Consider the following 17,095-nt stretch of genomic DNA (forward strand, 5'->3'; position numbering starts at 1 on the left):
AGGCCGGCCCGTTCCGTTTCGTTCCGCCGGGGGGAGCCGCGCATGCTCTGCCTCGGTACCCTCAGGGCGGAGCGGGGCCGCTCGGTGCGGGCGTGGCGGAGCCGCCTCGGGGTGAGGGAGCCGCCGTGCGCTGCCGCAGGTGAGGGGCTGGAGGCGGGGAGGGGGTCGCGGCTGCTCCGCTAGGGAACGGGCTCGGGCACCGCGCTGCCGCCCGGGTGGGGCCCCTCCGGGCAGGGCTCCGCTCCCCGGGCACAGGCGGTGGCTCAGGTAACGGAGGGCTGTTGTGAAACGGCCCCGTGGGTGGCTGCTGCTGTGCTCCTGCCGCGGGAGAGCGGCCCCGGAGCAGCCTCCTGCGAGCGCTGAGCCGCCTGCCCCGGGGAGCGGAGCCCCGTGGGTGCCGCCCGCCTGAGCTTGTGAGGGCTGGGTGCTGGTGTGGGGTGCTCAGAAACCTGCCTTCGCCCCTCGGAGAGGAGACTGGCAGGAGTTATCGGCTTTCCTTGAAGTAAATGGCTACAAACAAGGCGTCCGCTTCCCGCAGAGTTATTGTTGTTCAAGTGTTTGGGGCTTATTTTTCCGCCCTGCTGCTGCGTGACGTGTGAGGTTCGCCTTAGCAGGCGTGCTGCTGGTCGGTTTACTTCTACATTAGGACAAAACTAAACTATGAAACTCTCTGCTTCTGCCACTACTGTCACATAGTCAAAGGGCATTAAGAGTCCTCAAGCTAACATACACCCTCTTGCCTCCAAAACTTCATCTTGCATTCATTTTCTTTGGAGTTGTATGTCTCAAAAAGTTCAGGATATTTTAATGGTCATACAACAAAGCGTGTTTAATGCAAGTGATTGGTGTCAGACTTACTCCTAGGTGTTTTTTTTTTTCAGTTAAGGTTTTAAATTGTTAACTTAAATCACACATACAGATCTTATTTTCCCAGTTTACGTAGTCACAGAGATAACTTCTTTTTTCAGAGTAGGCAGAGCTCCATATAAGCATTATTCATTGGAAGAATAAAAAGTAAAGTAAAGTAAAAAGATGTGTAAAGGAGCTAGAAGAACCAAACAGAAGTCTATTTACCTGTTTTAATGTTAGGGAGAATGCTGTTTTTCCAGTATGCATGTTTGTGTTAAATATATAAGAATTAATCAGTACAAATCAGTTACATGTGACTGTTAGACTATTTTTAATTGAGTTGTTAAAGGCAAATGCCCTTAAGGCTAGAGGTGAGCCATGGTAGCTGTTTAGTAGAGACAACACAAAGACCCATCTTCTAGGTGTAAATGTGGCACAACTTAGCTAATGCTAAGTCTCAACTCCACAGCTGAGTTAGCTTAATGTTACCTGGGGTGGAGTTTTTTCTCGGTTCTGCTCTAGAGAAAGGTAAATGCTGTCATTACCACAGTTTCCTTTAAGAAACACCCATTATTTAAGGAAAAAGTTACATGTTTAGATATTTTTTTTTCCTTTCCTTATTAATTTTGTTAATTTTTTAGACACAGGATGACTTCCAATATAAGTAATACATGATCAAGTTAGTATCAGTGAGCATTAGTTCCTTCAAAACCCAACAGAGTTATTTCTCTTGGTCAGTTGGGCTAAGGTTAACAGCCACTTCCAGCATCACGTTTGACATTGTGGTATGGCTTGTTAAAACAATCAAAGGAACTTTTTTTTTTTTTAAATTCTCATCTACATGTTGTATGTTTACTTTCCTCATTTGGTGTTTAATTGTACTTTATATGTGATTCTTTTGCTCAGGGATTTAAGAGTGACGTTCCTCGACGACTGAAAGATTTCTGAATATAGGGGTTTTGGTGCTGGCTTGCAGAGTCTTAATTTCTGTTAGTCTTGACAGAACAGTCTTTTGGATAGTGATAATAGTGGAATAGTGATTTAGACCATACTTTCTTCTGTGGTTGAAAGAATATGCTGTAGATCCTTCTTATCCTGTGGCTGGATCTGGTGCACGTGTGAACTCACTGCTCTGTGCAAGGCATGGTTAGGAGAAAGATGAAATAGTTGCTAGTTGTGGTTGGTGGCAACTGTCTTCTGGTACTTCTCACATCCAGGAGGGTTATCAGCACGTCCTGATGGTAGGTGAGTAGCATGTGTGCAGTAATCTAATGGTTCCAGGAAGCAGTATATTTGCTGTCTTAGTGTGTTCAGAGCTACTCCCTAGGAATATGCAGAGCAGGCATGTGTGATACCTCCCAGGGATAATGAATACAGAGTGCAAGTAGGTGGTACGATACAGAATTGAAAGACAAGACCAGAGAGCTGTTGGTTGTCCCACAGGAGGATTTGAAATATATACCATGTAAGGTATAATTCTCTGAATGGCAGTTTGAAGTTAGTGCTGTTTCTTGTACTGAGATAGTAAATGATGTGTTGGACCAGTGTGGTGTAGTGTTTCTATTGATTTTTCTTAGAGAACCTTAGGCAGCATGATGAATATAACTTAAAGATAGATTTTTATATTTAGGAGCCACCTACAAATAGTTGCCTGACTTGTTACACCAGTGTGCTACCAATCCAGTGGATAAATATTTGAGCTACCTGATTATGATGAATCTTTTATAAATAGATGATTCATTGCTCATAGAGAAAACAGTATTTCACTCATGCCTCAGATTCCTTAATACTAGCTCTTATTTTTTTCTCTGCATAATCTCCAGTTAAATGAGCAGTGTGGTCACTGTGGTTTTATCAGCATAATCTCATTTGTTCAATTAAGAATGAGATAGTTCCTCCGTGCATCCGAAGTGATGTGTGTGAGGAAGACAGAATTTACACTCAAGGTTTTGTGCGACTCCTAGAATACTTGGTGAATGATTCAAGTTGAGGTGAGATTCTTTTGATCTGCTTCTATTATTCAACTTGTCAGACCATCAACTAATGCAGCAGAAGAGTTTTATCAGCAGTGTTGTCTGTAAAGAAAAGAAAGCAGCAGTGGAAATTCAGATTTGTGGTACGATTTTTAGAGAAGCCTCAAATGTTCAAATGCAGTGCTGAAATTAGGTTATGAAATGGTCTTAGCCTTTCTAACTTCATGAAATGGCACGAGGTGGTTTGTTTCTTTAAGAATTGAAGGGTTGAATTGACTTTATTTGAAATACACATCTGTGCATTACGTGTTCTAGTATGATTGGAGATCATAATTCTGTTGGCCCCCTCTGGGAGTAAAAGCATCTGTATTTGTCACAGTTTCATTGTCAGTTTCTTGCAACAGTTGTGGCTTTTTCTGGGAATATGTTGTTCTGTGTTCTTTGCACATGCAACAGTTACAAAAAGATGTCAGGACCACTCTGATTATGGATTGAGAAGGTTACCTTTCTCAGGCAGATGTTGTCTCACAGGTTGTTTTCATTGCATTCTTATTTTGTTCATCTTTGTGCTGCCTCTTTGTTGGAACCCTCCTTGTGAAGGGCTGTTGCAGGAAGTGCTGTTGTTGCTTGGTGAGAGATGCAATAGAAGAGGTTCCAAGGAATACAGGCCTAGGGATCTTCACCGCAAAATACATACATATATATATATATATATATATATATATATATATATATATATTTGCAGGAGATGGCATCCTAGTCCTATCTGAAAGTACGGAGACTGAATAATTGCATATACTGCATGTTCAGGGCAGTAAAGCTACATATTCATTATTTCAGATTAGGGTTCATTCAAGACTAATTTATACAATATGCCTGTATAATTAATTTCCGTGTTATTGTCTGCCCAAGCTTATGGAAAATGCTTAATAATCCAAGGAGAATCAGAGTACTACTTTCATAAGATGTTTTTCAGTCTAACACACAGCTTATGTAAAATGCTTAACTGTTGTAGTGCCTAGAAGTGTCAGTGAACAGGAACAGGCTTTATTAGCAAGTTCTGAAATGTCTCCCCCTTTTTTTTTTTTTTTTCTGTGTCTGTCTGGGCACTGTAGCAACAAAATATAGAGCTTTAGTCTGCTGTCATTAGTAGTTCACAGCAACTAGGAAGTGCTCTGCTAGCGACAGCTTGTTCACATCAGAACAGGTTTGAGACTTGTGACTAAAGTCAGCAAAGCCAAACCCAGATAGAGCAGTGCTCACTTCATTAGTCCTTTTGCCTTGCTGTAGTTAGGTATTTCTGCTTATCAGATTGGATAGCACCTGCTCTAAGGAACACACCTCAACACTGCCCTGCCCTGGAAGTAGCACTTGGGCAAGTCTGTGCTCTCCTCTGGTAGGTATTGCAGCATTGATGTGATTGCTGCAGTCTGAGAGTACCCAAGTGCTCTGTTAGAAGATGATCCTGATAAGAGAGCTGTTGCTTTCCAGGTGGAATGCCCTGCTTACAGTTCCTGTTCAAAAGGAACTGGGTCATTTGGCGGACACCGCTCGTCTTCATTAGAATCCCTGGGGGAATTCAGGGAACATCATGATCAGTGGAACTGCAAGACAAGGCTAGTCCTTGACTTGCTGTTTTGCTTTGATAATGACAGCCCAAGCAGAAATACCTGCAATATATTTAGTTGAGCTAATCATGCTCTTGAATGCCCTAGGCTTTTTGTAGGGTCAGGAATCAGCATCTCCCTTGTGACTGTACACTGCTGCAGTTCAGAGTCTGGATGTCGCAAGCTCTGCTGAATTGTTTAGTAGTTCAGTCTCCCCTCATCCAGCATTATCAGTGGTTTTTAAGAGCCTGCTTACACTCCTGTGGTCACAAAATCTATGCCAATAGAAAGGACTGTCTTGTCACTGTCAACTGGCCCCATCCCAGTAAGCTTTTATCTTGTTTCATGCCATATCCTACCTGGAGGACAAATGGCTGATAGTTTGAGAAAGGCTGAGGTTTGGGTTATATTTGGCTGATGGGGAGTTACTTTCATAACAGCTAATTGCATAAATAAGTGTATTGTTATGTGATGTAACTTACTGGCAGTCAAGGCTCATCTTACCAGATCCCAAACAGTTTCATCACTTTGTGTAAAGTTATTCCAGTATCCCAAATCTGCAAGTAATCTAGTCATGTGTTTGAAATATTTTGCATCTGGCTTGCCTACTAGATCTGGTAGTTTGTTGTGGAACGGCATTTCGAGAAGTAATAATACATTACTGCAGCTGTGATTCCTTCTTTCCACCATCCTGAAGAGACTGCAATTTGCCAGACTCTGTGTCCCAACAGGTTTTCAAAAAGACAGCGCTTAAGTGGCAGTGACTCCCTTCCACGAAGGTATTTGTCCTCTTGGGAATCCCCCCACCCGAACCTGTTCTGGAAGTTTTCACCTAACACAGGCTTTCAGACATGAGGAGAATTGGGTGGAGCAGAGATATTCTTGCTTTTATGCAGCACGGGATTATGAGGATTCACACAGCGTGTGCAGAGCTCTAACAGCTGCTACTGGTTAAAAGACTTCTGGTTCATGTAGGCATGCAGAGCATGAGTACCCTTTGCAAGCTATGCACTGACTGCAGTGTTGCAAGGAAATTGTTTATTTTCTGCATGTTTTCACTAGTGTAAATACTGTTTTGGGTTAATGAGATAGGACTTCTTCCTCACCAGTGTGTATATTATTAACGTTTAGTGTTTATAATGTTACCTAAACATCAGGTTGTATACAGCTATTTACTATGAAATATATGAGCCTTACATTATTATGGACAATCATGTTGTCTTTTTCAAATAGCAGAATTATTTCTTGAAATACGTTAAAATGTTACAGACCTCTTCAGTTATAAAAATAATGATTTCTAATATTCTCAAAATCTCTGAGGAAAGTGACTTGTGTTATTTTCATTTTGCATCTTGTGAAACTGGGAAACGAAAAGACTAAAACTCGGGATTTGGGAAGTTTTTATTTCTAGGTTTCAAGTTGAGTGTCCTCTGCTCAGGGGTAAACACATTCTTGTTAGAAGCTGTCTTTTAGCTACTGTGGACACAATTACTAGGTCTTGAACAAGAACACATATTTCAGGACAGGGAAGCAGGCATTTTAATCCTTCCCCTCTCTGTATGTTAAAGGATGCTTTTTGCACCGTGCCTCTTTTGCTGAATCTGTTCTGTTCCCACACTATGTGCATAGTGGGGAGACAGTGACATGCAGAGGAGGAGAGGAAGTCACAAAATCAAAGTATTCATGTGAGAAAGTGCTTGTGGCACGAGAGAACTGGGACGTGCGTGCACAGGCTAAGAAGAAAAATCTGACCAGGTTTTTAGGTTGATCGAGTGCTGTCCATTTACAAGTGATTATGGAAAGATTACTTAGCCACATGTCTTCAGTTAAGGGTCCTTTCCCAAAATCCAGGTTAAGGAGTCTCAGTGAAGTTAGGGCAAGAAAATAGTGAATTTTTTAGAAGTAGGTCTCAGTTCAAGTGTGAATTCTGTTACATCTCACGAAAACCCTTTCTACCTGCTGCTGTAGCATCAGTGGGTGTTAGAGCATCGTTCTGTCAGCAGAAGATTGTTTTTCTGGAAACAGCCTGTAAGGAGTCACGCTCTGCTTTGCACTGGGCAAAGCCACTAACTGTTAATGAGCTCTGTCTGGCAGCCAGGAAAGCAACAGGGAATGGAAAATACCAGTATAAAAAGAAGCAGGAAAAAAGGGGCTGACAGCTTTTTAAAAGTATGCTTTCTAAGCCTAGGAAACATCAATTTGAAAACTGTTCTCTATGTTTGGAACTCAGAGCTTTGCTTTTTTTTTTTTTTTTTTTTTTTTTTTTTCCTCAAGGACAATGTCTGAAACTTGGTAAAGCCTTAGGAGTTCGAGCTGCTCAGATGGAATCACATATAGGTGTTTGGGAGGTGCAGGAGGATTTCCATAAGTCTGATGTGCTTCTTACAAGTAGTGTCTATGAGTGAATGAGTGCTTCCTTTACAGTTTATTTGTGTTTACTTCAGTTGGTAGTGGTCCCTAAACGGTCCATCCATCTCTAAGGCAGCAAAGCAGAGATGGAGAGGCAATATACAAAGTGTGTCCCAGTGGAACACAAGAAGCCTCAGGAAAGCTCCCTCAGACTACATTGTTTTCTTTCTCCCGTTTTCAATTCATTGGTCCTCTTTTCCATCATCATCATTTCCCTTTTTGTATGTAAAAAAAGAAGTTCTTTTTCACTGAGAGTCATATAAATGTAGTGAAACACAAAGGGCTGAGCACAGTTTCAGGTGCACTGTACTGTAAATGATGTAAGTAAACTGGCTAGATGGAAGCAGGTGCTTTTCCTTCCTTATTCTGTGCATTTTCACGATAAGTTAACCCAGAGGGATGCCGTGTCTGGACTGTGGACTTGCTGTACAAAAGAAAAACCTGAAGCTAAAGAGGCTTAGGAACTTCCAAGACAATCTGATTGTGGACAGAGGGGGAATTTTTAGTTTCTGAATCAAGGCTTACCCTCCAGGGAGATGCTGGAAATGTTGAACTGTAATTCTTGAAGAGTAAAATCAAGAGTTTCATAATATAGACAATATCTGTTGGTCAGACCTAGTTTAGATTGCAAATTATTGTTAGGCCACATTGGGCTTCATAATTGGTAATGAAGATGTTTGTTTGTATCTGCTCATATAGTTTTTGCAGTTCCAGTAGAGAATTATTGAGAAACTTCAACGGAAACGTGAGAAAGCTTTCATTTTTTTTTTTTTTAACTGAACCTCCAGGAAGAATGCTTCCTCCTTATTCTTAGTTGTTACTTGATTTCAAAATTTTCTATCCTTGTTATTAAAGTTGTCGTTGTTCTTAAAGATCTGCTAAGCAAGATTGCTTGCTCTTGTTCCCTGTTTAAACTCCTTTTCCAATCCTGCCGTGCTTATCACTTCAGCATGTTGTTACAAAGATTTGTTTGGGGGAGTATTTAATATTTTTTTTTCTAATTCATTGAATTATTATTAGTATCCACATTATGAGATACTGGCATTCATGTGGGTTTTACAAGATGAGATTTAGAGTATGTGAAATTTTATTGTCAGCAGTCCAAACCACTGTGCTTTGTGGCATATCCTGTTTTGCATTTGGTTCCTCAAGCATTCTAAGAAACTTAATCTTGTTTCTTATTGCAGACTTTGAAATGAAGTTTTATCCCAGTATGGCAAAGCCAAGAATATGGTGGTAATGCTGTTATCTTGGTACCTCATAAATTTTTAAAATGGTATTTAATGCCTTAAATTATGCTCCTGACAAGCAAATGTTTCTAATGATCAATCATAGAATTAATGCATTGTGACAATCACAGTATTTGCTTTTTAATCCATTTAAAAAATAATGATTTCTATTGTTTTCTAGCTTAACAAATGGCGGCGCAATGTGTGACAAAGGTGGAGCTGACTATTGCATGCACCAATCTCTTGGATAAAGATGTTGGTTCCAAGTCAGACCCTCTGTGTGTGCTTCTCCAGAATACAAGTGGTCAGCAGTGGTATGAGGTAAAATATGATTGCTCTCACGAATCTGTTAAAAACAGTCTAGCTTGTTGAACCTTTTAAAACACTGGAGCATAAAACATCATTAAAATATTTTAAGTATATGCTCGCACCTTTGAACACTTCTCATTAGGTTATGTCTATAATAGGAGTGCAAATAGCACACTAATAATTGCTTTCTAATAAATACTTACCTGGTCTATTTTACCACTGTTTTCCCCAGCCAAGACAGACAGACAACCCTTCCAAGTGCTTAAATACTGCACTCCAAAACTATGGTCTCATCCTTGATTTGACAATATGCAATTTTTATATTATATTATGTTATGTTCTTTTCTGCGAGTAGATAAGATACTCCTTACAGGGAGCAAAGAAAAACAGGACTTTATGTATATCTGACTTACCACGGTGTATTACAAAATCCATTGCTGTTTGTTGTATTTGATGAAAAGTTTGTTGAAAGATGCGACTTTATACTATGAAGCACTTCTGAAAGCCCTTAGCAATGTTACTTGATTTTGGTGCTTCTCGTAGTTGGTTGGTGAAATTTTGCGTAAAGTGGTATCTTTCTCTCTGCAGGTTGATCGCACAGAAAGAATTAAGAATTCCTTGAGCCCAAAGTTTTCAAAGAAATTCCTAATTGATTACTATTTTGAGCTTGTTCAGAAACTTAAGTTTGGAGTATATGACATTGATAACAAAACCTTTGATCTGAGTGATGATGACTTCCTAGGAGAATTTGAATGTACACTGGGGCAAGTAAGTATGCAGATTATTTCCCTTATAATTAAGAAAATATAAATTAAAGCAAACCATTAACCACTTTTATCTTAAATTTATTAATTACTGTGTTCTTTTTTTAGTTGGGTTACTCTCATGTTTAATAAGTTCCCTCTTTTTCCCCCCAAGTCTCAGTTCAGTAATACTTTTATTTGCAAAAGATTTTGAGATGCTGCCTTAAAATGTGCTCTAGAATGATGACTGGATTGCTATCTGAAAGTAAGTGGACTATCAGTGAGCCCAATGTAGTAATTTATATTACTTAGTATAATACTCAAATTCATATTTTTATGCCCTGAAAAAGAGAATTGGTGTATAGCAACATGTGAGTGTACACAAAGGCCATATTAATCTTAATTTGCTCTTCATTTAAGGCACGCAGTGATTCTGGTTCTACTTATTATTGATTTCATTCCCATTTCCTTCTCAAATTTTACTGTTAATGTTACTGCAATTAGGAAGTTTTTTTTAATCTTAAAAGATCCTTCAAAGGCATTTCTTTTCAAGAGAGTGTTCTTGGGATTTATCTCCCTGTGCCCAATTGTCTAAGTGTCGTTTTTTTCAAGTTCATTATAAAGACGAGCATTATGAAATGAAATTCATTAACAATTTAGTAATTCATTCTTAAAGTAAAGAAATACAAGTAGAATGAATAGAAACACTTCTGAGAAACCATTACCCAAAAAGGCTAAAATAAAGTCTACTAGAAACACTATAGGGGAAGAAGTGATGCTTGTTTGCATGACAAACACGTTGTGTTCATAAATCTGTTTAGTGAAGCTGTGAAGTGTGACTTGCATGTGCTTGAATGGTGGTTATGAAAAACATACATACCTCACTATTTCATTACATTCATTTGAAAATCTATTAAATTGATCTAATAATCCTTGACACTCAAATTTTATCTTGGCAGATAGTTTCTAGCAAGACGATAACAAAACCATTAGTACTTAAAAATGGCAGACCTGCTGGAAAAGGAAGTATTACGGTAAGACAGTAACTCACTTCAGCAATTATACTTAAGTATTGTTTTGTTTTATTTATTTATTCTGTAGCATTAACACAGTGGGTCTCATGTACAATTCTATGAAGAATGTGTAGTATTTTCTTCTCCCGAAATACTCTTTTGTCATCCAAAAGGAGGGTTGCCCAGCTTCTGTGATTGTAAGACTCACTGCATCCATTCAGATAATTCGGGCTACAGTAAAGCATCCGATGCACTGCTGTTAGGGCAGTGTCTTTAACTGTCAGTGTCATCATTGCGGTTAATCCTGATATCTAAACAAATTATCACTCCCTTTGCCCCCCGTTTTTTACTGGCTCATTTCTGAGCAAACGTGACCTTTTGAAATGGAACTGTCATAGGAGTATTGTGAGCACTATGAGACAATATAATTTCTGAATACAAAACATGTATGTATTTTTTTTTTAACCTAGATTACAGCAGAAGAAGTGAAGGATAACAGAGTGGTTCTATTTGAAGTAGAAGCAAGAAAACTGGACAATAAGGTATTTAAGTGACTGCTGTTTCTTTGGTAAAGCAGCAGAATCAATTTTGTCAGAAGACAGAACATCAAGATGCTCAGTCTTAGTTTTTGCTGATGTGATTACATCCATTAAGATTTTGCAAATGCTAAAAAAAATTGAGGGAAGATAGCTTCAGAGTAACTTCATTGACTATGTTCAAATGAATTTTGATACATTTCTAAATTAGATGAGTATATAGTAGGGATATTCTGTAAACAGCACTCTTCCATTGAATTGTAAGTCTTTATGTTTAATTGCAAAGATAATGGAGTTCTGATATATTCATTGGCTTGAATATTTGTGTAACTGTTCACCAGTTAGTGCTCTAAAAATGGTAAAAAAGAATAAGTACACTTAGTCTATAAATCTGTTATGTTAAGTATTTTGGTTAAAATGATTGTATTTAGAAAAACTTCTTAAAACAAAAATTTAATATAATTTTAATATTTAGCTTCATAAAAATTATTTTTAAATTAAAAGTAATTTAAAACTTTATTTTAATTCAGTAAAGCTAATGTTGACTGAATTTTAATCCATCAATTTAATGATATTTTTGAATTGGATCAAATTCTTAATGTACTTACATCATAGTACTACTGTAAGTATTAATTTTCTTGAACTTTATCTTAGATAAATTGAAATGTATCCCCTGTTCTTTCTCTTTCACAGGTGGTAAAAAAAAATATGATAAATTATATCTGATAAATATAATAAGAAGTGCATTTCTTCATCTGAAGTATTTGTTCCCTGAATATTTAGTTTACCTTTTGTTAATCTAAGTGCGTTTTAACTAGTGTTTAATCACATTCATGCCACAGGCTGTTCTGGGATAATTACATGTTATTTAAATACAGGATTTTTTTGGGAAGTCAGATCCTTATCTGGAATTCCACAAGCAAACTGGAGATGGAAACTGGGTGATGGTTCACAGAACAGAGGTAGGATATTTTTTGTCAACAACCTAGAGGCTGAGGTAATTTGATTTCCAGTATGTCACAGCATTAGAGGTACAGCACCTTACAACCAGAAGAGAGAGTGGTCTGGTAGCTGACATGCAGGTGGGTTAGAAATCATGTCAGCTTGACTTTCTTATATGACAGAAAGATTACTGTACTCTGGTTTTGTTTATAATGCCATCCTATTTTAAATGACAGAAAAAAATAACTTTCTGTAATCTAGAAGACAAATGCTTTAAAAAGGTACTGAATGCAGACAGATTTAACTGTTGTTCTGAGGGTAGAATTCAGGCATTCCTGTGACCGTGTTGCCTTTATGTCAGTGTCACCTAGCTGAACTGTTTACTAATTAAAGCAATTATACTGGATGCTTGCATAGCAAGGGCATGCCAAGGATAATGCAGAGTGAGGGGAAAATGCGCTCAAGCAGCAGCAGCAGCCTTCCAGACAGGACGTAGGCAGGTTCCATGGCAGCAACTGGCAGGAGCGGGTTCAAAATGTTCCACTGTAACATTTTGTGTAAGCTCAGGCCCTAGTCAAAACTTAGGAGGTATGCACATTGGAAGGGGTGCATTCATTTTCATTTTGAGAGACAGATTCTGAAGAAGCACAAGTCTTTTTTTTGTGAGACTTATAAAAATATTTTCCCTCACAGGGTGTTTCAGCTGCATGAGAAGTATCTTTACCGTGAGGATTTTTTCATCTTCAATTTAAATAATGAATAAATAATGAATCCAGAATTTACAGTTCCAACCTAGGACTGGCTCTTTGTTAGAGTTTGAAAACCATGTGTGTGTTTGTTTACTTATGTTCGTTTATTTGTATTATCTACTGTTTTCAAAATAGGTATTTTTCTCTATGCACCAGTGCTGGAAGCATAAATATTGCTATTATTAGATATTATTAGATATTACTTGTTTCGTTTGATTTCTTTTGCTTTATAAAATCACTATTGGGTATTTCTATTATGGATACTCTCCAGTTGACAAATTCTGAAGATCTTTCAGTGGCATATTTGTTTAGCTTTCAGCTTGAGAGACTGTGTGCAGTAAGGTGTTCTTTTATCATCATGCACTATTTTTACTTAACTATACCATGAATTTCTTGGGGGAATATTTCCATAAGTGGCATTTCAGAATAAACACTGGCTGAAGAGAAAAGTAATCTCCAGAACACTGCTGTATTCAGAAATTCCAGTGTAAACATTTCCCCTGTTTTTGGTAAATGCGTGTGTTTAAAAAAAAAACAACAAAAAACACTATATTTTTAAAATTACTTGAACAATGTCAGTATATTTGTAGATATAAAGAAATGGTAATTTTTGCAGGGTGGTAGCTGAATGGTATAGTAGATTACTGTGCAGTCTGAAAAATAAAGTTGGAAGTTCCTTTTGGAAAGATATCTTTTGGGCAATGAAATTGCATTTTGGGAATGTTTTGTTTATATCCTATGTGTTAGGCTTTGAGCTTCAGGAAGTGAATGACAGCAGCATTAGTCAACAGTTTTGCTTAGAACAATCAAGATGTGAAGGTATGACCAATTTTGAATCCCTGCTTTCCTCTCTTGTGAACTGTACTATTCTGTCTTTTATTCTTACAGGTTATTAAGAACAACTTGAATCCTGTTTGGAGGCCCTTTAAAATCTCTCTCAATTCTCTGTGCTACAGTGACATGGATAAGTCAATCAAGGTGGTGTATAAGAAATGTGTATATGAACTAATGTATTTGAATAAATATATAAAATAAATTAAGAGATGTATTATTCTAGTTAGTTTTTTTGTTTCAGATTGAATGGGAATTGGTAGAGTTTTTATTATTATTTGTTTGAAAGTAACAGAAGCACACTTAAGGGGGGATTGGTGATTTAAAAAAAAAACAAACAACTTACAGTTTCAGTCTCAATGTTGGTCTTTGAAAGTCTGGGAAACCAGTTAAACAGAAGTGGCTTTGGAATGTCCAGGTCAGTTTCTCACTTAGATTGTACAGTTTTAATATTGCACCAACCAATATTGGTGCTGGGAAGATACTACATAGTAAAAGTTGCATGGTAAAGGTTAGAGTATGCTTTACTCTGTTATGTGCAATAAATAACACTGATGAAATTCTTAATAGCGGAAGATAACAGATGTGGACCAGATATATCTTGTAGATACCAGATTTTCTCCTACATTTCTCCTCAGATGAATCTGAACTTTCTGTCAGAAGGTCAACCACATCTGTGTAGTCAGTTTTACTGGGACTGGTCTTTAACTCTTGCATTTCAAATCTTACTTTGAGTAAACTGTGTTTAACTTCTGAATGTTTTTTCTTCAGGAATTTCCATAGTTTAGGGATAGAATTGAAGCTAAGCAACCAATCAAAATGTTATTTATAAGCTAATATGAACATGTTAGAAACGTGATATTTTAGTATTTGGAAAAAAGCAAAAGCAACAACAAACCACTATACTTTCTGTTCTTCCTCTGGGAAAAAGCAAATGAGAGCATGATCTGCATGTGACAGGTATTAGTTATATGGCTTGAGGCAGTCCTCGAAAATGCTTAACAGCCACAGGGTTGCGGGTGTTACAACCACCTGTATAGATTTAAATATGTAATTACAGAGCAGATTAATGAAGAACTTCACAAGCCCAGAACCTCAGAACCTGCTTTCCTTGCTGCTTCTATGTTTTTTCTTTATGTTCCTTTCTTTCTCCCTTTTCCCTGAAATACCTGTGACAGCTCTTGCTTTGCCATATATTGTTGTAAACATACTTATCTTTTTCAGTAAACAGCCCTGCTAAAACTAAGACCATTTATTAAAATAATTATTTAAAATGAAGTTATTCTCAACTCTATAATGGTTTTAATAAAGTCTGTTCTCTGGAATCTTACTTCATAAGTGTAGGTTTATCTCCAGAGGAAATAAAATTTAGTTGGGAGTTCTTGTCAGATCGCAGACAGACAGTAGGCTGAATTGCAGCTTCTGGTATGCCTTAACTTAGAAAACCAGTAGCTATCACTTCAAACATTAAAATGCAAACAGAATTGTATCATAATATTAATGAAGAATTAAACAATGCTTTAACACTTTTATACATGCACAGTTGCATACGTAATGGGCTATTGGTCATACATAGTAAGTAAAAACACTGACTTTTCCCTAATGAGTGGCTTTTTATGCATTTAATGGCTTAGTTTGTGTATTCCCAGCAATACACAAACCATGTTGATTATTTGTCTTCTGAATTTATTCCTGCATACTTTGTGTGTGTGTTTGCAGTCACTGAAGCCTTTCTGTGCTGAAAATATGAGCCTTTCAACTGGAGCAAGAATGCCTAGCTCTGCTAGGGAAAATTTATATGCAATTTTACCACATGGTTCCCTGGTGTTATCATGTGTCCAAGAGAGCATATGTGGAACACAAGGAACGTTTCTGTCTTGTCTGTACTAAATTTTGAAAATTGGGTTAGATCGATCAAATATATCAAGCAAGACAAACTTTAATCCCTTTAAAAAGAAAAAGAGAGAACTTCTCCAACTGTGAACAAGTACTGCAACTTTTGGCTCAAGAAATGACTTCAGTTTTAAATTTCAGTTACTGAAGCGCTTGGCTGAGTATTTGATTGGCTTATTTATGGTGTTCAAAAGAGTTTACACATCATCTGCCATGATTGATATCTGTTGGTACTGTGAATGAGATTTAAGTTGCTATTCAGTGCATGCGCATGCATTTTATTTATTGGTGCATTTGAAGTGTTGTAGGAGTAGTACAGACAACAATGTAGAGGCATGCTCTCCACAGTGTAGAATATGCTATGTACACATCATATTTTGTACTTCAACATTACTGCTTGTTTCTGGAAAGTTAATTTTTCTCAGAAGCTCAAATATATGTTAAAGCTGTTTGTTTTTCTTTGTTATTCCTAAATGAAGTGGCCAATGCAATTAAACTGTGTTTCAAATATAACAAAACTTTTTTTCAGTGTTGAAAGAGAGATGTGGAAACAGTACGTCAGTTTAAGCCACATATATACACATATATATTATTTACATATACATGTTTATTCAGGAAAAAAATTCTTGAGGTTTATGTTTTGATTCCAAATAACAGGAAGTTTTTTCTTGGACTATTGTTTTTTTAGTATTTTAATTTGTTTTAATTGATTTTTTAATATTATTTGATTAATTAAAGTTAACTAGCATGTCTGTGTTGTAAAACTGAAATAAAATATCAGAAATGAATGGCATGTACAATTATTAAAAACCTATGCAATTATAGTTAAATATGTGGGTTTTTACTTAGACAATTGAAGAACATTTGAAGCTTGAGCTTTCAAAAACTGAGTACGTTATGATGAAAGTAATGGTGATAAAATAATGCTCACTTAAGCTGATAGATTCTCAAACAGAAGAACTGCCTGTTTTTCCCTTGTTCTGCCTTCCTTGGTTGGATTGGATGTTGAAAAATGAATTGCTCAAATTGAATGGTAAAGTCTTACCATTAAACCAGGCGAGAACGTTTATTTTTAGTTGACATTCTGATCCGTGAAGTGTGTATCATGAAGACTGTTTTCTAAGATTAAGGAAAATTCAAGTCCTTTCTAGATTTTGGACTGAAGCTTCATATACTTATAAATTCTAAGCTATCTTGGAGTTTAATAAAGTAATATTCAAGTATTAATAAAACTCTCCTGATTGTGAATAGATTTGGTGAATTTTTAGGTAGATGCTCAGTGATTTGGTTAAGACCTTCACAAAACCAAACATAATCCTTGATGACAGTAAAAGGCCTATAGATCATTTTCTTACTCTTCCCTTCCTCTCAAAATGTAGTTTGATATAATTTGTGTTACATACTGATCTGAGACCTGACACTATTTAGTGTTCTCATCTGTCTTCCACTTCAGTGGAAGATCTGCTGGGTAAATTCCTTTACCCAATCATAATGGTTAAATGCTTATGCAACCCTAAGACTGCAGCACAAGAAAAAACTCCATGATGTAAGAGTTCCAGGAATGTTTTGGACATTCAGGTTTATGTAAAAATGTCACTGTGGTGCTTATTGCTTTGGTAGGCCAATTTCTGCTGCTAACACTGAATAATGCTTCATTTTAGGTTGAGTGCTATGACTATGATGGTGATGGGTCTCATGATCTCATAGGAAGTTTTCAGACCACGATGTCAAAACTGAAGGAAGCATCTCGATCCTCACCTGTAAGTGTTACATAGTCTAAGCTGCTTGTATGTTTTTGATAAGCTGTTTTAGTCATTTTGGAACAAAGTTTACATCACTCAATTTTCTGGTACCTAAGTTGTGTTAGGCTACAGCTTAACAATATTACTGTAGTTGAGGCTGACTCAGTCTTTACAATGTGAATCCGCTTTCCTATCTTGGTTAGTATTTTTATAAATGTTATGTATCTAAATACCAACCATCATCACAAATGAATTTAATTAATCATAAAA

At 37.2% G+C, this 17,095-nt stretch overlaps 1 protein-coding gene across 1 annotated transcript in view; it reads left to right on the forward strand.

Annotated features, from left to right (window-relative positions):
• The first annotated feature begins 4 nt into the window (after nucleotides 1-4).
• Nucleotides 5-17,095, forward strand: part of CPNE3 (copine 3) — a 31,366-nt gene continuing 14,275 nt past the window's right edge. The window contains exons 1-8 of the mRNA XM_084508689.1: nucleotides 5-139; nucleotides 8,249-8,388; nucleotides 8,965-9,144; nucleotides 10,079-10,153; nucleotides 10,603-10,674; nucleotides 11,547-11,630; nucleotides 13,248-13,337; nucleotides 16,745-16,843. Of these exons, the coding sequence (XP_084364815.1) occupies nucleotides 8,257-8,388; nucleotides 8,965-9,144; nucleotides 10,079-10,153; nucleotides 10,603-10,674; nucleotides 11,547-11,630; nucleotides 13,248-13,337; nucleotides 16,745-16,843 (732 nt within the window). The 5' untranslated portion in view covers nucleotides 5-139; nucleotides 8,249-8,256. The remainder of the gene's footprint in view (nucleotides 140-8,248; nucleotides 8,389-8,964; nucleotides 9,145-10,078; nucleotides 10,154-10,602; nucleotides 10,675-11,546; nucleotides 11,631-13,247; nucleotides 13,338-16,744; nucleotides 16,844-17,095) is intronic.

This window comes from Aythya ferina (genome assembly GCF_964211825.1).
Source record: "Aythya ferina genome assembly, chromosome: 2".
NCBI classification, from domain to species: domain Eukaryota; kingdom Metazoa; phylum Chordata; class Aves; order Anseriformes; family Anatidae; genus Aythya; species Aythya ferina.